Below are 24,062 nucleotides of genomic sequence, written 5' to 3'. Positions count from 1 at the left end.
GGACATGTTGCAATCAGTCCTCCTGGGAGCAGCGGGTCTGCAGTTGGGGACTCCCCCATGGGTCCCCGAGGTAACTCCTTGAGGGAGAGAGCCCTCATCTTTTGGGTGAGTGATATGTGCATTTTGAGTCATCACTTTTAAATCTTAAGGATTCTTAAGTCCACTGTGTAGTACTAATTTGCCTTACATCATTGAGCCTGTGGTTTACTAATGTTATTGAAGTTCTAACTAACTAACATTTTATTGAAGAATAAATCTGACTTTTAACACCTATTGGATTTGATTGTGCGTGCCTCCGTAACAGACAAAAATGATGGAAAAATCATATTTCACAAACCTATTTAAGAACTCCATAGTTTATATATTTTCTTGTTTCATTTTACAGGGACTTTTTTAAATTTTTTTTTTCTTAGTATGAAACGCAGTTACTTTTCACCAGGAGACAGAGTGCCAACCGTACCAGATCTAGGAGGCTGGAAAACAAGCAGGTGGGAAAATTAATAATAAGTACACATATTTACACTTGCTATAGAGAAACCTTTGTGTCAGAGGAAGCTAGATAATACATGGCATGCCATCTGATTTGCTCAGAGATAGGGCAATGAGATTTACAGATTACAGCTGGTCACAGCCATCACCTAGTTAACCCAGTGCTTGAACAGAATCAGCCCATGGACAAAGAACAGCAAAGGCAAAGCAAGAAAGTGCTTCAGCTGGCAGGGCCAGGAAGCAGTGGTGATGGCAGCCACAACTGCAGGTTCAGCTGAGAGGTTGTATGTGCTCCTTGGTTCCCTGTTTTTGCTAAACCTTCACAGCAGCATCTATGAATAACACTTTCAGCTACCTCCTGTTAGGTAGGAGATTCTGCCTCATGCTGTCGAACAGAGCAGTACTCACAAATGTATAACAGCAAGTACTCAGCGTGATACCTCCAGCTTTTACAAAATGGGCAGAACATCCCTTCGGCATAACAAGTCACAGTGAGAAAACATGTCTTCCTCTTCGACTGTCAAGCAGACACTCCTTTCAGATACATTCAATTGTCCAAAAGCTAGTTGTCTGGTCTATACTACTCATGTAAGTCTATTGATTCTCTAGTAAATGGAAAGAGCTGCTCATAAGAGCAATTCAGTGTAGTGTTGTACAGATAACTGATGGAGAGGAGGTGGGACATGGTCTGGAGTTGCCCCTTTCCCCTGGAGGAGTGTGAATGACCACATCCCCTGGCACTTACACAGGAAATGTTAGGCAACCCAAGATTTCTTGTAGAGCAGAATCAAGATAAGGTTCTCAGTTCTTATTTTCAGAGTGGTGAATGACCAGGCTCAGCATATACAGACCAAGAAAAACTCCAGGTGTAGAGAGGGAAGGTAATCCACGTGTTCCATGACACTTTCTATCACAATAATAAGTAGAAAAGTGGGAAAGAGAAAAAGTTTTTTTCTTGGAGAGTCTGAGGTTAGGCAACAATTCCCATTAGAAACAGGCATCATAGCATCCCTGCCGTTTACTTTAAGTGTGAAATGTATTTCTGACCTTGCCTGTCCCAAAAGAAGTAGACAAGTGTGTATCTTAAAATAAATTTTAAAAAAGCCAAAGAAATATACTGAACAAATCACTCAAACTCTGAAAAAAATCCTCTCTCAAACACAGTTCTCCCATGGGAACAGCATGCAAGAGAGCACATGGAGCACACATGACAAATCATTGTGTCTATTCATATCACTCAGAGCACTGCTAAGAGGCTCTCAGATATTAAAATAACTTATAAAGGAAGAGATCACTGAAATTAATTCTAGCTTTCCTTTGGAGTCAGCTTTACTTAAAAAAGCCTTAAGATTGCTTGGATCCTGACTAACCCATGTCTGATTAAAATGACACACTCTTATGGAGACATCTTGACATTCACGTAACACAAGGTAATATAAGTACCAGCCATTTTAGGTCCTGCTATTCTGATGAAGTTTGCTCATCATTTTTACACTTGAGGCACAAGACTGACAGCATAATGTATAACCAGCTATGGTTAAAAGCAACATGATGAAAAATTAAATTAAAAGACAAACCCCACACTTGGTATCTCATTTTTTCCCATGAAATATGGAAACACTTTCTGGCATCTTAGCATCTGGCATCAGAGCACTGCTAAGAGGCTCTCAGATATTAAAATAACTTATAAAGGAAGAGATCACTGAAATTAATTCTAGCTTTCCTTTGGAGTCAGCTTTACTTAAAAAAGCCTTAAGATTGCTTGGATCCTGACTAACCCATGTCTGATTAAAATGACACACTCTTATGGAGACATCTTGACATTCACGTAACACAAGGTAATATAAGTACCAGCCATTTTAGGTCTTGCTATTCTGATGAAGTTTGCTCATCATTTTTACACTTGAGGCACAAGACTGACAGCATAATGTATAACCAGCTATGGTTAAAAGCAACATGATGAAAAATTAAATTAAAAGACAAACCCCACACTTGGTATCTCATTTTTTCCCATGAAATATGGAAACACTTTCTGGCATCTTAGCAGTTACGCTCCACACTAGCACACTGCTGGTTTTAGTAGTATGAATAGTACACATTAACCAAAATCACAGAAAACACAATGGTTTCAATGAATTATATGCAACACATTTTAAAGTAAAGTATTCATTGTCTTTCCAGAAAAAAAATCCACCGTACATTTGGGTATAGGAATGCTTGGCCACTGTATCCGGAAATGTTTTCCAAAATAATTTACACTGTCACAGCAGGTGAGGGATACCAAATAATCTCTGTGCTATTTAATATGAATTTGAAGTTCTACTTACCAATCCTGCACAGCATTGAAAGATTCTTCATTCGTGATGTCATACATTAAAATGAAGCCCATTGCACCCCGATAGTAAGCCGTGGTAATTGTTCTGTACCTCTCCTGACCTGCTGTGTCCTGGAAGAATAACAAACAAAATTTTTACATGTTGCAAATAAATTAACAAATGATATTATCTTTTTTTTTTTTTTTTTAATAGAAAGAAAACACTGGCACAGTTATTGTACAAGTCTGCAACCCTACTCATAAAATCAAGGGGGAGCAAACTGAGAATAACAGAAAAAAGGAGAATTCTGCATTGGATCATAATATGTGGGACACATCTGTTCTGTCATGAGGTGAGAGTAGAGAGAAGCAGAAAGGCATGGCCCTCTGCCAGGTCATATATCCTAAGTAATTCACTGATTTATGTCATTCAACCTGAGAGTCGGGTAAGAACTTTGTCTCCTGCTCCTGCCTTGTACCTTCTCAGTCTGACAGAGGGGACAGGTAAAATCTTATGTCCTGGATAAAATGCTGGGACAAAATAGCAACCTTAAGATCTTCATAATGAGATCAGGATGGTTCCTGAAGTCTGGAAACATCCTGACCAAGAAGGCAATGTCTAATTGTTCTGTTCTTGCGATTCTAAGCCATTGGTGCTCATGTCAACTTAAGCTGGAGGGCAAGGCTTTTAAAATAAACATCTGACAGAAAAAAAAGTTTGCTAGCAGTCCCTTACCATGAAACAGTTTTCTCTCTCATTCTCTGCATCTCATTCAATTGCCTTTAAAATAAGAAATGTTAAGTCTTTCTTTCTCCTACTGCTTGCTTTACTTATTTCCAGTAAAAGTTTTTGCAGGGAAGGGACTACGTGTTACTACATTTATATGCAATATCTAGCATAACCACCCATGTCTGTACTAAGATTGTGAGACAACAGCAATAACTAAAATACAGGAAATGCATAACTATTTCCTGTTCCAGCACACCTATTTGATATTTTTAAACCATAAATATTAAAAACTTTAGATGAAACATCCATAACATTTCAGTGCAACTGTAACTGTCTAACAGATAATCTGCGCATATTCAATTTTAACAAACTTGGAACTTAGTTTCATTATTTCAGATTTTTTGAGTGGATAAGAAATAATTTACAATACAGACAAATGTATTTAATGTGCCTTCCTGCAGAAAGAGAAGAATAACCAATGATACACAATGGTTTTTTTTGGTGTGTTTTCTGAAATGGTTCCTGGGCTAGTACTGAACAAGAGAAAAACAGATTAAGTGGGCCTCCTTCTTTACACATACATAATTCATTTTGTAAAGAAATAAAGTTAAAAAAGGCAATTCTACATACATCAGAAACCACTTATAGAATAAGAAACATAACATAGACAGTTACTGAAACCAAACAAGGTCTTAGGTAAAATATATGGATTCTGTTCATTCTGGCTTATAACCGCTACTGCTTTGATATAGTTTCAGTGGTCCAAGATGCAAAGCTAATGTAGAAGTTAGACTCTAACAGGTCTCACAGAAGGTTAGGTTATGTCTGTGTGGGAAATGCCAGACAGACCTAAACTTTCTCTGCTTATACTCTGAGCTGGTTAAGCCTGTAACAACTATGGTGTGGAGATTGGATAGCCACTCCCAAATTTTCTAGTGGTATTACTGAATATTAAGGTGCTAACACTCTTGCACTAAGCCTGTGCGTATTCTAATACTCTGAGGTCAGTTCTTTCTCAGTAGGTCATAGTCTGTCAATAAGATGAAAATATCATTGAAATGTTGAGTAAAATCATTTATTAGCAGAAGAAATATCACCTGCTAGTATTTAAAACCATTTCTTTGTATTTCTTTTATGGAATAAGGTTTACTCTCACATGTTTTGTTGGCTTCAGTTATTTGATTTGATATTACAGAAATGAGCTGAGAGGCCCAGAAGGAAAATATGGCCGATAGTAAGTATGCAGCCTTTCTGTACAGAAGAGATATCATTTTTAAACAAGTTTTGTCAGTGTCTATCTGCTTTTTTGTCAGTCAGAGATATGTATTGTTGGAAATACGATGGTATGACAAGCAGAAGCCCACTCCTACTGAAGCAAATCTTATTTTGCCACGGGTAATTTCCACTGAAGCCTGTCTACAGATAAGGGTGAACAGCCCTAGCGATAAAACTGTAAGTCAGTGACGCTTCCTGTCCAAGACACCAACTATTTTCTGCGCAGTGTTCAAGGCAGCTAGTGTAGGCTTAGGCACTCTTGATTACAGAGAATAAAAAATGAGTGTAAAGGAAAACAAACCAAAATATAAGTTCTTAAATAATTTTACACAAAAGGAAATGAAGCTGCACATGGAGATCCAAACACTGACTGACTTTGGGATAGGAGATGCTCTTCTGGACCTAGGCATTTGGTTTGGGTCAGTCTGGGAAGGAACCAGGTATTCGGGGTTGTTCTCAATACAGGCGTCTAATATGTGCCTGCAGCTAATGTTATGTTAATGTGATGATAAAAAAAAAAAATTTTCTAAAGTGGTATTTCAGTATATGGGAGAGATGGATGACCATGAATAAAGTGGAGTTTATTAGTTTCAAACATCGATAATCACAGTTGTCGTGGTTTAACCCCAGTCAGCAACTAAGCACCACAAAGCCACTCACTCACTCCCCCCCCCCGCCCCGCCCAGTGGGATGGGGGAGAAAATTGGGAAAAGAAGTAAAACTCATGGATTGAGATAAGAATGGTTTAATAGAACAGAAAAGAAGAAACTAATAATGATAATGATAACACTAATAAAATGACAACAGTAATAATAAAAGGATTGGAATACACAAATGATGCGCAGTGCAATTGCTCACCACCTGCCAATTGACACCCAGTTAGTCCCCAAGCGGTGATTCCCCCTGCCCCCACTCTCCCAGTTCATATATTAGATGTGACGTCACATGGTATGGAATACCCCGTTGGCCACTTTGGGTCAGCTGTCCTGGCTGTGTCCCCTCTCAACTTCTTGTGCCCCTCCAGCTTTCTTGCCGGCTCGGCATGAGAATCTGAAAAATCCTTGACTTTAGACTAAACATTACTTAGCCACAACTGAAAACATCAGTGTGTTATCAACATTCTTTGCATACTGAATCCAAAACATAGCACTGTACCAGCTACTAGGAAGACAATTAACTCTATCGCAGCTGAAACCAGGACACATTCCTGGTTGTACAAGGAAGCAACTAAAATTTTAATTGGCCTAATATACAAATTATGCAGTAGAGTGTTTATGATCATGAAAAAATGAACCCAAATATGAGTAATCAATATTGTCAAAACTTTTGTGTTCCACATATTCATAAGCATCTCCTTGTATTCTTACTAGAATATATTCACAAATGCCCTAAAGACAGCTCCTTTTGTACTACTGTTAAGGAACCCAAATATCATTTGTCAGGAGAAATAGCACATCAGAAACATAAAATACATTAATATTAAATATTATATTTTATTACAATGGTTTAATTTATTTGAAACAGCTAATGCATCAACGTAAGTGGCCTTTTCCTGTGTTTATTAGCTTTTATTCTCACAGAAGAACTGAGCAGAAAAGAACAAATTTCAATATTTCATCATATTTATATCTGTAAATTACTATGATTTTATCCTCAGGTACTGTTTTGTACTTGTATGTGAAGAAAACCTTCCCTAATTCAGGTATGGTTACTGGCTGCTGCTATGTTATCTTAGTCTGTTTTGCAAGACCATGGAATTAATCTGATGACCACCGTTTTAGGTTTAAATTCTGAAATATAACATCTGTGTTTTGCACTGACTGATGTTTATTTCTAAGGAAACTAAATAAAATAAGCCTGAGGAAGAATAAAATTTGACCTATTATTGACTGGCATGTTAACCAAGGCCGTTCATTTCCATCTTTGATGGGCAGAAAACCAGACACATAGATTGTCTTGGGGGTCTTCTCATTCATGTAAGTAATGTCTGGTAAGGACAATGGACTGTTCATTAAAGAAGTAGAGTGGAAAAGCAGAAGGGAATGAATGACAGTGAGGGAATGCTTTATGAAAAGTTCCAGGCACAGAAGACAAAAAGAGGTATTTTACAAATCTTAGTTAAAACAAACCAAAAACTGTCTCAGCAGCTGCAAGAAATATTTTCAAATATTATATTCACTTTCATAAATTCTGTTTTTAATACAGTTTCCACAATTCCATTAAGTTCTGGTTAGGTGATCCTATATTAGTGAGTCTTTCTTAATAGGCACCAGATTTTAGATATTAAATCACAGAATGATAAGGTTCAGTAGACATAGTACTTCAGAAATTATCCAGTTTCTGAGCATTGCATACAGCACACTGGCTAATAGCCCATGGTCCTGAATACTTGGAAGACTCCAAGACTTGCACAGTTTGGCTTTGTCTGCTCTGATGTCTCTAGTATGAGTCTGGGCTTTTTCTTAAAAAAATTTTCTTACTTTCTTTTTTCACTTATGACTAAAATTAGATATTTGCAAATGTTTTTATGCTCCAGATCCTGATACGTATAATTTCATATTACTAAAATTCATTGTTTTTTACCAGAAAGTCAAGAGCTAAAAGGACCAGTAAAGTTTTTCCATCATAAAGATCTTGAATAGGGCATGTATATCTATAGGCAGTGAAAGAGGAATGGTAGAGGTATAGATGGAATGCAAAATATCTGTTTCTGGCTCAGGGTGAGGACAGCAATTTGGTATGTGTTTGGCCAACCATCCTTTCTCATATATGTATCAAATAGTATGGAGACAGATAATTCCAGATTACCTTGGCTGTTCATTTGAGTTAAACTTAGAGCTGTGAATTTGACAGTACAATAAAGCTTAAAGTGAAGTTATGTTATTTTTACAGTAACCACATGAACCAGGTTTTGTCCCGTGCTTCTCCCTTGAAACCACCCTTTAATAATATTATGGGAAATTTCCTACAGATTCTCATTATTACTGTGTAACTGCCATAGCATTGAAGGCCTTAGTGTATGGGGAATGCACCAGCTGCTAACAACAAATGCTCCCAGAGGAATAGAGAGATATAACGTAATAGTTGTCTGTGCAAGTAGAAACACTTAGGAATAGCAAGCTAATTGACTCAAGAAGAACTTGTATTTCAGAGGAAGTTATGAATTTATGGGGTTAGAAAGTCCCAAAATACAAACCAGAGAAATCAAGGCTCTAACAGTAATCTTGAAAATGATAACTATTTAGGCTTGCAAAGTTCAGCTAGCTGAGCTGACTTAGCAGAAGCAAATCCCCCTTACTGTCAACTCCTGCTAAACTAGATTTCATCCAGAATGCGCTGTACCAGCTTAGGCTATACCAATGTTTTTGAGAAATATGTTAAATTAGGCCCTTGAATTCATTTGCTGAGTGCATGCTCTCCCTCCCACCCTTGCCTAGCACTGCACCACTGACAGGAACAATACTTTATGTAAATAACTTCCGAGTGGAGTTGCTCATTATTAATGCAGACAGTTTTGAAGGTGAAAGCAAACAGCGTTTGGCAGCAAGAACTTTTAATGAGACTGTCATGAAGGAATTCAGGCTGCAAAACACAAACTTATTTTGTAGCACACTTGAGTGACTCTGTTCCTCTGCATTTCTGTCCTGTATGCTAAACTTTCAGATGCCTTTTTAGACACACTTCCCCACATTACTAGTTTTACTCATATCACAATACAGCTTGTGTTATGTGTCAAAAAACTGGCAGCAGTAGAGGAGGATTTCTTAGATGGCATTTGTATCTCTGCTGCACATCCACAATATTTGAAGGCAAGGCAAACAGAAAGATAAAATTAGAAATGTGACTTGGGTGAATTCTCACTTTGCAGGTCAAAATTTTCTGTTAAGGTAAACAAAGTAGGCACAGCAATCAAGAACTGCTGCTCCTTTATGAGTTTCATGTTTCTTTCCTGCTGTTGCTTCCCAAAGGTTATTTATACACTCCGTCTAAGAGACTCTATATTTCTCTAATTTCTCCTACTGATACATAAAAAGTCTCGAGGCAGTAAGTGAATGAAAATCTAAACTGGCTCATTTCAGAGCAGCACAAAAGATGTCTCTGATCTTTCCTCAGGGATCTCTGGGGTCTCGGGGAAGAAAGGATAAAAAGAAAAGTATGACAAAAAAAAAAAAAACAGTCAGAAAGCCGTTCAGGGAGGGGCAAGAGACAACCTCTGCAAAAATCCTCTTGAGATGGGGGGTGGACAGGTATAAACCCACCTAAGGCCTGCTGCTAACAACCCAGGAAGAGCAGCTATGGGTCTATACCAGAAGCAAGTGGGCAGGGCACAAAGAGAGAGGACAAGTAGGAAAGCTGCTGGAGCAGGAGGAGCTGACTATCCCGGCAGTACCATTTCTCAACAAACAGCACTTCCAACAGAAAGTGTTAGGCACATAGAAATACAGACAGATGAACATTTACTACTGGGAATGGAAAACACAGCTCAAAACAGTTTCTTTAGCTAATGTATGCACAAAAGATGTAACACTGCATATTGCCAACTCAGTCTTTGCTTATGTACCTAGCTCTTGTCAGCAGCTCTTTCCAGATTTCTCATGGCTTTGGTTTCCCTGCAATTCTGTCCTTTATATACGTATGTGTGTATATATATGTGTATGTGTGTGTGTATGCGTGCATGTGTTTGTAGCTATATATATATATATATATATATATATATGCATATCAAAAAAACATCCGGAGTGTGAAAAAACAGCTACTCAGCTTGTCAGTACACATCCGCGAGACCTATATGCTAGTCCTTAGAACTCACCCCAAAATCAGAGCTGCAAGTTCATTCATCGTATGGGAGGGATGTGGGAGCATTGCAGGGCCAGCTGGAAATAGTTGGGGCCAGAGCATTGGGGATAGCATTATTCCAAATGTGGCTAGTAAAAAAGGGCCTGAGAGGGCTGTCCTGGCCAGCAGAAGGTGGGGCAGAGCTTGCGCTAGATAGTTTGGCTCCTAGAAAGTCCGAGTTGGGGTTGTAAAAGTATTTTACAGCCAGATTTGCTTTCTCTCACTCCATCCATGTGGCTGGTGACTGTGCCTGAAGTGCATTTCCTTTTAGATTTTCTGTTTTTCTCTTTTTCTGTTCTTTCTTCTCTCTCCTTTATTTTTGACTCACATAAAATGTTCATTCTCTGCAGTTCAGACACCATCCCTTCCTAAAGCACAAAGTTTAGGAAAGTGATGGTATCACTGCCTCCTTTCTAGCTCAGCGTAACTTGACCTCAGCTGCCATTGGTTCTGGACGCAAGTTTTGAGCCTCATTGCCACCTCAGTGCATGCCTCTCTCTTTCCCTGCCACGAGCTCCAGCTTTCTCTTGGTCCTGTCTTCACTTTGGTTGTGGCCTGTCCTGCTTTGTTGGAGGTGAGGTTCAATTCCTCTTGTCCTCCTTCCCCATCTTTGGACATACTTTATACAGCATCTGTCAGATCAGTAGGACCTGGCATTGTCTTCAAAAGTAAAACAGGTTAATTAAAGTACCACTTTATACTTTAAACAACCTTCATGCTAGGTGTTAAGAAGAATTTCTCTTTCTGGAAAGGCTAAGGTTTTGCTTTCAAGATATTTTCTTTCTTTTATTTTATGAAAAGTGTTACAGAATCAAACATTAAGTATAGCTGCCAAAAATGTATAGTGGAAATCATGAATTTACAAAATCTAATTTGCACTTCATGTAATAATGCAAGCTTGTAACTACAGCTAGTGAAAAATCAGTTTAATAACCTTCTATTTGTATTATTTTCAAATACCTGTAAATCAGAGTGTAATATTTCCTTCTTTTTCTCTTTTTTTTAAATCTTTGTTGTCAGAGAGCAAAAATGTGTCCTAGTGCATAATGGAAGAACAAAGGCATTTAATATGGACTGAAATTACTGTATTAAGAATAAAACTTTTATTAAAACCAAAATAATTCTGGAATGCTGACATCTGGCACTGAATTCTGGCAAAGCTTGAGAGGATCAGAACAACCTGCTTTTGAGTGAAAGGGACACAAAGAAATATTAGATCTATAATAACATTACAAGGAACGGTAGTCTTTGAAACCTGACACTCAGATACCCTATGGACAATCTTCAGACTTGAGAGAAAGTCTCCTTAACCTCCAGGAGTGTCAAGGGTAATTTAGACACTAAACAAACAGTGGTTGTCATACTTACAGTGGGATGAGGATAGGTTGCAACAAAGTCAATCCTAATGCTGTGAAACTTATGCCTATTAAGAAACTAAGAAGCAGAGCTGTTTCATCCACAGATGAAGCAGGCACTAAACAGACCTTCAGTCCTTGTCTCACTTGGCTTTGGTGACTGCTAAAGGTATTTGCAACTTGCCAGAGTTTCAGACTGGCTCTTCAATCCACAAAGCTCTCGGTAGCCTAAAAATAGGTGCTCTTGCCTTATGATAAGTGGGGTGGAGGGGGTGTGGGGGGGTGGGGCATTGTTTTGTTTTGGTTTGGTTTTGGTGTTTGTTTTTTTTTTACAGCTGTACTAAAGCTTTTACATCTTTTCCTGATCTTCCACCATTTTTTAAAGGCATTTGCCTTTCATTTAGCAGACATAGGAAAAAAACCTGAGCTATATTGTAAGTTCAGAGACTTAGAGTCAACTGACCATTATCACAGAGAACTGTGTTGAGATATATTGGAATGCCAGGGTACCTTCCTCTTCCCATTTCTGTACTTTGATTATATACTTCTAAATCTTTTGAATTAACTACTTCTCTCTAGAACTTGTTATTCGTAAAATAAGAATAATAAGCTTTCAGCTTTCTTTCTCCCTTGTCATTCTGTCCTATTCTGCATCTCGAAGACAGCTTTCTCTACTAATAAATTGCTCATATTTAATTAATTTGCCCTTATTATTCAGGATGAGGTGGGATCCATGAATAGAGAAAAGTTTCACTAGCTCTATGTTAGTGGCTCATTGCACTGAACAAATTTGCATAATGGTGTCATCATGTTACGATATTAGGTGAATCCTTGTCCGCTGATTAGCTAACAGTACCTCCCCTAACTATTGAGAGCTATGAACATAATTCTTTCCTCATGACAACACTGAGCTTAGCACATTTTTGTTCTGGGCCTTTTTCAGAAGCACTGTTTTGTAACTCTCCAACTCTAAGAGAAAAATGAGTTAGTGGTACAAAGGACCTTTTAAAGCCATAAATCAAGCATTCGTGCCAGAAACTACCTTCCAAACCTTCCCAGGAGTAAAAGAATGCATTTCTGTGAAGAATATTAAGTTTACAAAACATGTTTAAAGGCTCATTAGAATTACTATCAACTTACGCTTTTTACATAAAAATGTTTTAAATCTCAATTACCTATAAAAAGGAAAAGAGACAATCTGCAACACAGAACAAGCCACATTTAACCTATTTTAAGCAAGAAACTATAAATGCAATATTTCAGCCATGGCTGAAGTTAAATCTTATTCAGAACTTCCATGAGGGCCTGTAAAAGGCATGGCTTAGTGCTTTAGAAAACCTGCAGAATAAAAGTACTGGACTACACTGTGGTCTGTGCTGAAACAGTTTCCTCCAGCCTTGGTAAATTAATGCTTCTGTAGAGCTGTCTGGAAGACTCCTTGTAGGGAGATCTGCAGGTAACTTCTGTATCCTCTTTCTATGACTGTGGCAGACATTGTTTTCTGGGGCAGACAAAGACACCTAAAGAAATTCTGGTAGCTCTTTGTATAGCATACCTTAGACAGGTATTTTAAGATTCTAAGGGTCAGGTGAAAAAGCACCTGGTGCTTTCTGGAGAACTTCACCAGTGATGTGTTGAAGGTGCAGAATGCCACCATCTTTTCTCCACTAGCAACACAGTAGAAATAAACTTACCTATTCTTCGGCCATTTTTCTTAAGCATCCATTACTGGCAACCATCACAGAGGAAGTACTGGACTAACTGGACCTTTGGTCTGATGCAATACAGTCATTCTTATGGTCTTATAAAACATCCAAGAAGGCTCAAGTGTCAGGTGTTATCAAAATCTTGCTAGAAAATCTGATTTTTTTTTCTACAAAGAGGGATGAACAACAGTGCTCTCAATAACAGTTCAAAGAAAGATGTATTTATCTGAAAGCTTCTTCAATAAAAGAAGCAGTAAGTCAAGCAAAAAACAGGTATCAAAAGAAGAAAGATATTAACTAGGAAATTTTCCTCCTATATTTATATTTCAAAAAGCATCAGGCAAAAAAACAGCAGCAAGATTTCTACACTTGAAGGAATAGGCTTTAAGTTTTACAAGTGTCTCCTGAGCTTGGCAAGAGAATCTAGAACCAGCTTGTAACAAAAAGTATGTGACAAACTTTATAAATGCATAGGTGGGCTGATGCACTTTGAGAAAAAGAAATGTCCAGAAGTCCCCCTGCAAAGAAGTAACTTCTGAAATGAATTCAAGCTTTCAGGTGTTTTGCTGGATGAGGACTAGAATGGTAATCACATTCTGGGATCAAGTCTCAGATGAACAAACATTACTTCTTGGACTTTTAAAGAAATCTGATTTTTTAGACTTAGGCAAAGAAAGAGAGGTGAGGCTTAACATATGTCCTGGTTTCAGCTGGGATAGAGTTAATTGTCTTCCTAGTAGCTGGTACAGTGCTATGTTTTGAGTTCAGTATGCGAAGAATGTTGATAACACTGATGTTTTCAGTTGTTGCTAAGTAGTGTTTAGACTAGAGTCAAGGATTTTTCAGCTTCTCATGCGCAGCCAGCGAGAAAGCTGGAGGGGCACAAGAAGCTGGCACAGGACACAGCCAGGGCACCTGACCCAAACTGGTCAACGGGATATTCCATACCATGGGACATCACATCTAGTGTATAAACTGGGGGGAGTGGGGATAGGGGATCACCGCTCGGGCATCATTTGTACATTCCAATCCTTTTATTATTACTGTTGTCATTTCATTAGTGTTAACATTATCATTATTAGTTTCTTCTTTTCTGTTCTATTAAACCATTCTTATCTCAATCCATGAGTTTTACTTCTTTTCCCAATTTTCTCCCCCATCCCACTGGGTGGGGGTGGGGGGGAGTGAGTGAGCGGCTGCGTGGTGCTTAGTTGCTGGCTGGGGTTAAACCATGACAACGTAATTTTTAAAACTAATAATTTCTGTTTAGAAATTCAGAAGAAGACTGTGAAACTGCTGGTGATTTATCATTTAGAAACGATGACCATTTTTAACTGTTACATATGAGTAACAGTTTGCTGACTACTCACAGACAGTAAATAATATGACCCTATTGGGGGAAAAAAAAAACCCCAAATTTTTCTTTACTAAAAATACTCATGATTTCAGTGCTAAATTAACTGAAGAAATAATACAGTCACTCTGGATTTTTGATGCAATGTTATTTCACTGGAAAATGCTGAATTATCCAAATGAACTTTTGCTGAAGTTTCTATTTGTGTCGAAAAATTTCATTGCAGAAGGTAATTGGATCAAATCCAACCCATCAAGGAATTAATGGCCAAAACCATAAAGTAAATCCCACCAGAAATAGGTACTATGTTACAGGTTGTAGAAATCCATGGAATAACAAAATCATAAAAACATTTGGTTGAAAGACACTGTTGGATATGGTAGGCCTGAATATCCCAGGCTGTCTTCTAGTTCACATTTACAGGCTTATAGAGTACAACATATGCAAAGGCACATGAGATGCCATATAACTTTACACCTGAGAATTTATGCAATTATTTTGAAGATTCGCTTCTATTACATCACCTAAACACAACAGATCCTTTTAGAATCCAAGCAGATAGATTTCTCAGTTTTCTGAGGAACTCAGAGAGTTTCTAATTATACAGTGCTGATTTTATTTTCCTTTGGCTTACTTTTTAAGCAAGTGAAACAGTGGATTATGGGATGCAATAACATGAAGTTTTCAAGCAGAATACAGTTAAAGAAAAAAGTCTTCTTGGATCTGTAGCTGTAATAGTTACATTGTGTCCACACTTAGTTTTCTTTTAAGTAAAAAAATATATGTTTAAAGACAGAAAACCTAGATCACATAATTAGTAAATTAATTAACCTTTTAGGAAGATCCAAAATCATTTATGCTGATCAAATAAAGGGGGAAAATTTTATCAGTCCTGAAACTGCAATGTCATCACAAGAGGTCAGATCAAGTACCAAAGAAAAACGGAATGAAAAGATTTTGATCTGTTAGGGTAGAAAGCCTGACTGAAATGCACCTTTCTTTCCAAAAACATTCTATAATTCATATGTATTACCAGGCAGAATGATTGCCATAGGTTATCTGAAAAGTTTTAAATGCAAATATTTCAATAAAATAAAACATGCTGTTATAATAATTTCTAAAGGTAGGATTTAGATCACATATTATGTACTTTAAATAGCATTATTCTTCAGCTGTGATTTTCAAACTACAGGTATTTTTCCAGTAATCAGAGTTATTCTGTCTTAGTGCATCATAAAGGAATAGGAAATTATGGTCTAATGGAAGCAGAAAAATGACCAGCTATGAAATCTGTAGCAAGTATAACTATAATCAGAGCTACTTTAAAGCACTAGCTACTACAGAACCAGACATTGGGGTTATACACAAAGAAAAGTCTAAAAACAAATTGAGTGTAAATAACTTTCAAAGGGCTTTGCTGCCTACAGTGCAGCACTGACTACATCAAAGAGTAGATGTCTGATGACAACAGTTCTGCTTTAATTTATACACTGTGCTATTTCTTCTCTAATTTAAAAATTCAGTAAAACTAAGATGCAGCTTCCTGGAAGCCATCATATTCTACAACAGCTCTATCTTCCAGACTTCTAACTGTCACATAATAGTGGTTTTATAGTAGTAGTAGGGTTCATTAATTTGTAAACAATATGGTCACATAGGTGCATATTTCTGTATATATACTCAAATTTATAAATATATATATGTATATAGTATGACCATATGTATATGATATAAATAAAACATACATGTTCCATTATTCCTATTGTGATATAGAGATTTTTTGTAAACTTGCACTAAGTATTATGTCTTTATGTCACAGATGAAAGAAGTAAATTTTTCACACTGCAAATTCGTGCCTACAGTCCCAGAATTCTGACTAACCTCATCAAAGCATGAGGAGAAGAAAATACACCTATTCATGATTGTTCCCATACACATTTACATTTCATTAATTATAAACAAAGAGGAGAGTTACCTTACAGAAGGTAACTCAGCAGTATGAATCAGAAATGCAAGCATACTAAGACATTGTAATTATTTCAGATTCATATATTATTTACCAAACAAAATCAAATACAAAGTTAATTGTAAATGATAGCCAATCAAATTAATCTTTTTCAATTACAGATTAGACTAAATTAATTTCAAAAGCCAAGTTAAGAAATTCCTTGATAGAGCAGCTGTTAAGTACACAGCAGAGTTAACATAATTCAGGTTCCTTAACCATGCCCCTCCAGGTCTCTTTCACTGCAAAAGACATCTTTTTGGGAGGACATTTATTTTTCCTGCATGCAATCTCTGCCTCTGGCTGCTGCAACCTGAATAGAAATCCCAGTAATCTTTTCACTGAATATAACACTGACCAGCATATTAACTGGAAATTGCATTATTAGAGACTGAACCATGTGTTCTTTGATCCTAGATAAAAATTGTAGATTATTTCTACCATGACTTGATTAAATTGTGGGACATGTTCTCTCATTGTGCAGAGATAACTGAATTATCATCCATCAGCTGACAAAATGCTACTGTGACTGGCAAGACAGACTGACAGCCAAAGAGGAGACAAATAAAAAAGATCAAAGTGAGAATTGACTCCAGAAAGAAGTTTTTTTTTTCTGATGTACATTCTAAAATACTGGGGCAGGGAATCTGAATTCTGGTCATTTCACATGTAAGCATGCTCAAAGACTGATGCTTCAAGGAAGGAAGGAATAGGAGGATAATTTGGCAGAGCTGTTTATTAGTCAGCTCCACACAGGCTCCCAGAGGTTCATGTTTCAGCTCACAGCACATAGCTCAAACAGAAATTGTGGGTTTTGCTAAATGTAACTGATGCTAACGGGGCATGGAGGGAGGGGAAATAGCCCTTTCCAAACATCTGCCGTCACAAATAGCAATTTTAGAAGGTGACAGAATTCATTATGTAAACCTGGAAATTATATTTATTTCTAGAAGTAAGTATTGAAATGTGCTTTGGGTTTCAAAGTCACCTCTACTGATAAGCAGAGGCAACAAATGAATGTGGGGAACATAAAATTTTTTTCCCATTTTTTCCCTTTTAATCTTCAGTATGATGAAAATGTGATCTTTATGACACACCATTTTGGCTAAGATGGATGTCCTACAATCCTTTGTTTTGTACTACATTTTCTCTGATGCCAAGTACCATCAAAGTTACTGGATGCTGCAGGAAGTTACATGTTCTCCAAACTTATGAAAATCAAATTTCTCTTCTGTACCTATACAGGAGTTTCTGAGTATTTCAGGTACACAGTCTTCAAAATTTTAAATGAGGACAGATCCATAGGACAGCATTAGGTGTTCAAGTAGTCTGAGGATGTAACTGACACTAACGAAATAGAAACAATTAATGGGATTTGAAATCTAAAAGGAAGGAGGCCCAATTATGTCTTTAGTTACAGAAAAAAATTAAACAAGCACATATGGCTCAATGAAATCGACTGATGTAAACCAATGTGAAGATCTGACTTCCCAAAATAATTAAAATTTTGAGTAACTTATTTCTACTGACATTGGTTTCACTATAACATTTACCTTTTTATATAATGCAGTGTTGTATTTATATGTTTCTATGTTTTAATTATATTAACTCCCAAGTACTTCCTGAAGAACAATTATGTGGTTGTTTTGTTTTGTTTTGTTTTGTTTTGTTTTGTTTTGTTTTGTTTTTAAGAGGCTATTTCAGTGTTAGACCTTTCCCAAAGCAGATATATCAGGAACAAAAACAACTCAAGTATTTGCAGAAAAATTACACAAACTGTTGACTCATCATCAGATACTATATAGTAAAAGTTCAAGTTGTTCCAGCGTGGATGTTTCATAATTAAGTATGATATGTACTTGACAATATAATATAAGGGAATAGTAGATTCAATCAATGAATAGTTAATATTTTTAAAGTCACAAATTTAAGAAAAATACACTCAATTTAGTCATTTCATATACTCAAGTATGATCTTAATCTCACAACACAATTTAACTGAACCTGGAGCAAAATTACCAACCACAAAAGTGATTCGCTGCTCTCAAATCTTTTATTAGACTTACCATATGCTTATCTAAAATAGAAAAACTGGAATGTCAGAGTCACCTTGTATTTTTTCAGAACACACTGTGAATTAACATGCCTTTGGAAAGACTGTAAAAATAACCTGTTATCCATTCCAATAATGTTTAGCAGAAAAATGTATAGCAACAAATATATTATATATAAATATATATATAAAAATATATAAATATCCAATTAATTCTTAAATATAATATACAAGTGCCTCCTTTAAAAAAAAAGTATACAGGTTCAAACATAAAATTGTCAATTCCATTTTTCTATAGGATAATTTAGGCTAAATCATATAAAAAAGAGAGATACGGGAGGAATATAGTGTCTAAGGTAGGTGGTATACTTTCAACCTGTGAGGTCCAAACAAATATCTATCTTCTCCTCCAGCCATCACCCCAGGATTCATGTAGTATGATTAGGGCGAGTAAAGTTTGAACTGACTGAAGTATCGCATGAGGCATGGGCAAGGTTATGGGTCATGAGGCACAAGTGACTATAAAAGAAACATGGGTCCTGACTGATGACTTAAGATCATTCATATTCCATGACAGTGGCTCAATAAAAACTCACTTGACTGAGGAGGTTAAGAATTGTTTGGGGGGCTGTTTGTTTGTTTGTTTGTTTATATTTTAATTCAATAAATAATGTAACAGAATCCTGAAGACTAAAGAAAGAAAAATCTCTGCAGGGAGCACTTTTTTCTTTCTTAGTGCTGAATACAACAGCTATACTTTGCAGTTTAAACATAATGCATTATCCTCTCCATATTCTCTCTGACTCTTAAAGTTCCTTTGTGCATTAATAACCTATTTATCTCTATAGTACAATGAAAAAGGTAAGCGGAATATCTCCCAGGTGGAGTGTCTGAAACATAGAATAGCTTGAGTGAATTGTCCATGTATTGCAACTTGAATATTAAATCCAAGACCTCTTTTAACCATGCCAGCTTTCCTCTTCCCTTCCAACTCTCTCTTCCTGAGTGACTGAATCCTTAGTACAGAGTTCATTTGCTGCTAAAGTAGTAAAATCTGCTGTATACTATCATGAGATATCTTTCCCTCTAATAATGAAAACTCAATTGCAACACAATGCCTGACTGCAGAACAAAGATGCCTCCCACTATTATATTACTTACATTTACAGGCAGAGATGTGTAATGAGTATTTCATTGGATTATATGACAACATTTGATAGCGTTAATAAAAATTAATTGACATAAGGCTGAGGACTGAATTTTAAGAAAGCTATAGTTAAAAATATTTACTTCTGTAAATATAACTTTTTCTAGTAGGTATCTTGTATTTCTCTGCATTTTATATGTTACTAATCATACAGAATAAACTTATAAATTAGATGTATGTCATTAGGAAACAACATCATGGATAATATCCTCTGTTATTTAGTATATAAAAATGCATGCTATATTAATCCAACCTACAACCTAACCCAAAACTTAGGTCAGATAAGACAACTCTTGATTTTCAAAGAATTTTTAAGAATTAAAATTAATTACATTAATTTACATTACATTAATCGTGTCTTTTTTTAATGAAAAACCTATCACATCAATTTGCTTTTTTTTTTTTTAAGCACAGACAGGGATCATAACTGCGGCATATTTTTAGGGGGATTCGCTACCCTGCATTTAAATGAAAATCAAAAGAATTGTTTGCCCAAGTTGCCGAAAATGGAAAAACTTAACATGAAAATCTTTATCTTCAGAAGGTAATTGCCAACCACAGTAATAAGGATGTGTTGCAGTGTTAATTCTAGTGCTATCAACAGAAGAAGAATCTGTTACACCTCTTGCTGCTGAGGCTTCACTGTTCAGCTCCAGTGCAGCATCTCAGGCTTTCAGCTCTGGAGAACGTTCCCCTGTTCAATCTCAGTATCTATTGTCCAAGCTGGTAGCTGTCACTCACATGTGACAACTCAGCATTTGCCAGTTTGGGTACCATCAGTTGGATACTGCAGCTCTGATTGTACACCACATGCCACTGCACTGAGAAAAGTTGTGGACTGCATAACACCAGAGCACGACCAGCTTCTGCTTACCAGGTATGGCAGTTCATCCATTTGTTCATCCACACTACTGTATTTTCATGTGACTCTCTCCCATGTCTGCTTCCACTGTGCATGGGGTAGCTCCCTTAGCTCAGGCCCAAGACCTTTAGCCCTATTCCACTTTAGTCCTCTGCTATACTCTTCTGCTATACTGCGTACAGTGAGCCATTGACCTCTTATAATCAATTACTGCAAATTGCCCCCTGTTGTCCCTCTGGTCAGTATTACACTGAGCTGCTTAGAGTAAGAGTTCAGCAAGTTTCTGGAAAACAGGAAGCACAGTGTGGGCACTGCTGCAAATAAAGAGCAATAATATAACTTTGATTCAGGTATTTTCTATGTAAAGTTGTGTATCGTGGATAATATGAAGTGGTGCTCTGAAACTGATCTAATTGTGAACTGCATACTGTTCCCAACCCCCGCTGAATACTCTCAGAAGGCAATCTATAATTACATTAACATAAATAAGGTCATTTGAACTACACCATTAACAGTAGTTGAACACGGAGGACATGGTCTTATTTGAAGAAAATAATTCAGCTTAGGAAAAAATTTCTATTCCCCACATTTAATATGAGCTGTGGGTATAGCTAATACCTATTTGAATATTCAAACACATTTTCCCACGATTTGTGGTAATTTACTTTTTAATACTCATGGTATTTGCTATTATCTAGTTTTTGTAGAAGCATCACACACATACATGATTGCATTTTCTCTCTTAAAACCCAGAAACTGCCAAGTATCTCTTGAGTTGTTCCAGTCCTCTGTGGTGTGGAACATTTGATCCAGCAAAACACTTGCACACAGTCTTAAACACAGTGTTTAGAAAGCCCTCTGTTAGTGGAATTAGTCAGATGCTTAAAGGTAAAACAAGCCCTAATGTCTTTACTATTGTCTAAAATGAATTATGATGGTTGGGCTGGAGTAATCTCTTCTATATGAAATATTGACTCCTAGAATCATTTGGCAATTGAAAAAATGACAGAAAAGACTGAAGTAAATTACTTTTCTCAAATCAGCATTAATAATTCTTCTCCTGGATTGCAGGACTCATTCAAAAGCCCAGTGAAGATCAAGAACAACATTTCATCAAATGTAAACCATAGATATCAGAAAAAAGTTAGGGTGAGGAAATTTTTTACTAACTGAGATTAGAATCCCTCTGACCCTGAAATGAACTCCAGCATAAGAACTTTGACCAAGGAGTCAAACTTTGACTTCGGAATCAAGTGCTTAAAGCAGAAAGACTGACTACAGTCTTTCTGTATTGCGAGGCTACACCCTCAATGCTTAGTGAAGTATTCATGTCTGATGGAGAATTCAGGTGCTAAGAATACAATCCACAGCTTTCCTGCCTGGCTTAGGCTATATGTGCTCACCTTATAATTTGTAATAGTCCTGTTAATGATGTCATTGTACATGTGTAAAACTTCACCCTCCTGTCTAGGTCAAGGGTCCCTCTTGTTATATTTGGAAACCACAAACTAGGAATCCACGTACGTAAAACCCCAAGGAGCTTCCCTTAAAAGCAGCTTTTGACACACACTTACAGTATTGAGTTCAGCACAAAACACTTCAGCTACTGCCACTTCTCTTTTCTCATGAAAACCACAGTTCTGTGGTGGCTATGGTTTCAGTGACCATTTTTATATAGTAACCTTGCAGTTATAGCTCTTATCTAGGAAGGAGAATAAAAGGCTCAATGCCCTGCTCAGTCCAAGCGCTAAAGACTTTTTCCCACTTCTCAGGAAAGTGTTCTTGACTCCCCTCACCTAGTGAATGCCTTCTCTTGTCTCTGGCCTTCAGTGAGCAGACAGACACAGAAGGAAAAGACTTACATCTTCTACAGACGGACATGGAAGAAGGCTTATTTCCAGAGCCTGCAGGTCAGATTTTCTCCATGAAGACGAGACTGACTTCTGGCAGCAGCGGGCAGTGAATTCTCCCATCCTGACTAAATTCTTTAACCACCACCACCTCCAACAGATTAGGAATAAACTGGTTACTTAACATGCAGAGAGAGAACATAGAAGGCACTTAAATCCAGCAGATGTTTTCACACATTTTATTGGCTTAGGTGAAGGAATTCCTGAGCCAGACTTCATTGATATTTGCTTTTTTTAAAAAACGCTGCCTAGAGTGATCTCTCCCACTTTTAAAATCTGTGAACCATACTATATTATATATCCTACAGAGAATTCTCGGGGACAATCTGGGGAAAACTTAAAAGTAATAACAATAATAAAAAAATTGCTTTGCATTTCCAACCCCTCCATTTTTTTTTAACAATTAAATTTTTATTTCTTTTACCAAATCTAAGCTCCTTTTCCCATGAAAGATTGGACCAGCTGATTTTCTGGGATCTCTTGCAACCTGGACTGTTCTATGCTTCTATGCTTTGAATTCTGATTTCATGAATGTAACTAACTCAGGATCACAAAATTTCAGACCTATTATTTCCCATGCTTCCTACTGCTGTTTTACAAATACCAGCCCTTCACACCAGGCACCACCTGGCTGTTTTAAGTTCTGGTCCTACATGTTCAGCTACCTGTATGCACTAGGAAATGCAGATGTCTAGTCTAGGTATATGATTTCTACTTTGGGAACCAGGCCTCTAGAAAAGGTCTCGCCACGTTTAATTCACTTTATGGATCTGTGTCTTAATGACTAGGAGAAGGACAGAGTAAAATCCCCAAACTGCAAAGACTGCCAATCTGTGTTATAGAGAAACATTAAAAAAAAAATATTGAGTGTGTAATAAATTCATAGGAACACAAACAGTAAACAAAGTAATGATTAACCTCTCCACTGTAAAATCCAATAGCATGTGCCATCATCTATATGCTGGAGGATAGCCACTGAGCTGTGGACAGATTTCTTTCATAATCACTATATGAAATTGGCAACATTTTCCCCACATCTGATACGTGCTACTGTACCATGTTTTTAAAATTTAGAATAAAAGCAGAATGAGCCAATGCCTAATTTAATCAGGAAAAAAAGCAGACTGGAGCTTGAATTTTTGACAGTGATACTGACTTAGGACAAAAAAATGATTTAAAAGGAGACCAAGATTTTAACTGTTTACTAAGACATGAATTACCAGACCTGGAACTTCTATTCTTTTAAATGGACATTTGAGCTGCCAATTCTGGGCAAGCATTGAAAGTCAAAGTTTATTCTTTAAATAGACTAACTTCAGAGTTCAACCTCACTGCAAATATGAATAGCTCATAAAATACCTATTTGACTTGTATCAATGCTGACTGAAGTGAGCAATAATCCAAGCATTCCTGTGCTAAACCTTTGCCAAAAATTATGCTCTTACTTAAAGAAAAAAAAGAAGAAAAAAAATAAAATGCTACTCAGAAAATATTTTTTAAAGCACTTTAAATATCAGAAACAAAGAAAAAAATGAAGGAGAGATTTAGTGACAATACAGACATGCACATACACATTATTTCCACATGAAAAACAGCCACAGTTACAGGAAATGCAGCTACTCTTTCTAGGACAGCCTTTGCACAAACCTGATATCCATCACAATCTCCCATTCCTTTTCATTTGCCTTTGACAGATCTGCAACTTACACTGCTACTGTGAGGTCAGGAAATACTGGCTCTCAGGGCCATTTTAGCTCTCAGGGCTAAATCATCCCTTTCAGCCTCATTCAAGTATTAGCTTAGTATTACTAGGTGCAAGCAAATTAAACACCCTGCCAAAGAAACAGCATTTTCAGACTGAAGGACAGTCACATAGCATGCCTCTCTTGTTACTGGAAACTGAGCTTTCTACACAGTACTTGCTGCTTCCTCCTAAATGTAGTTCACCGTCTTAACAAGATGTGTT

The 24,062-nt window shown here is 36.9% G+C and overlaps 1 protein-coding gene across 2 annotated transcripts in view; it reads right to left on the bottom strand.

Moving 5' to 3' along the window:
* RAB3C (RAB3C, member RAS oncogene family) overlaps positions 1 to 24,062 on the bottom strand; it is a 138,481-nt gene that overhangs the window by 67,799 nt on the left and 46,620 nt on the right. For both annotated transcript variants that reach the window (XM_069775699.1, XM_069775698.1), the window contains one exon: positions 2,817 to 2,935. In XM_069775699.1, the coding sequence (XP_069631800.1) occupies positions 2,817 to 2,935 (119 nt within the window). The remainder of the gene's footprint in view (positions 1 to 2,816; positions 2,936 to 24,062) is intronic.

This window comes from Haliaeetus albicilla, chromosome Z (genome assembly GCF_947461875.1).
Source record: "Haliaeetus albicilla chromosome Z, bHalAlb1.1, whole genome shotgun sequence".
In the NCBI taxonomy this organism is placed as follows: Eukaryota; Metazoa; Chordata; class Aves; order Accipitriformes; family Accipitridae; genus Haliaeetus; species Haliaeetus albicilla.
The sequence above is the reverse complement of the archived record's forward strand: the minus strand, read 5'-3'. Positions and strand labels throughout refer to the sequence as shown.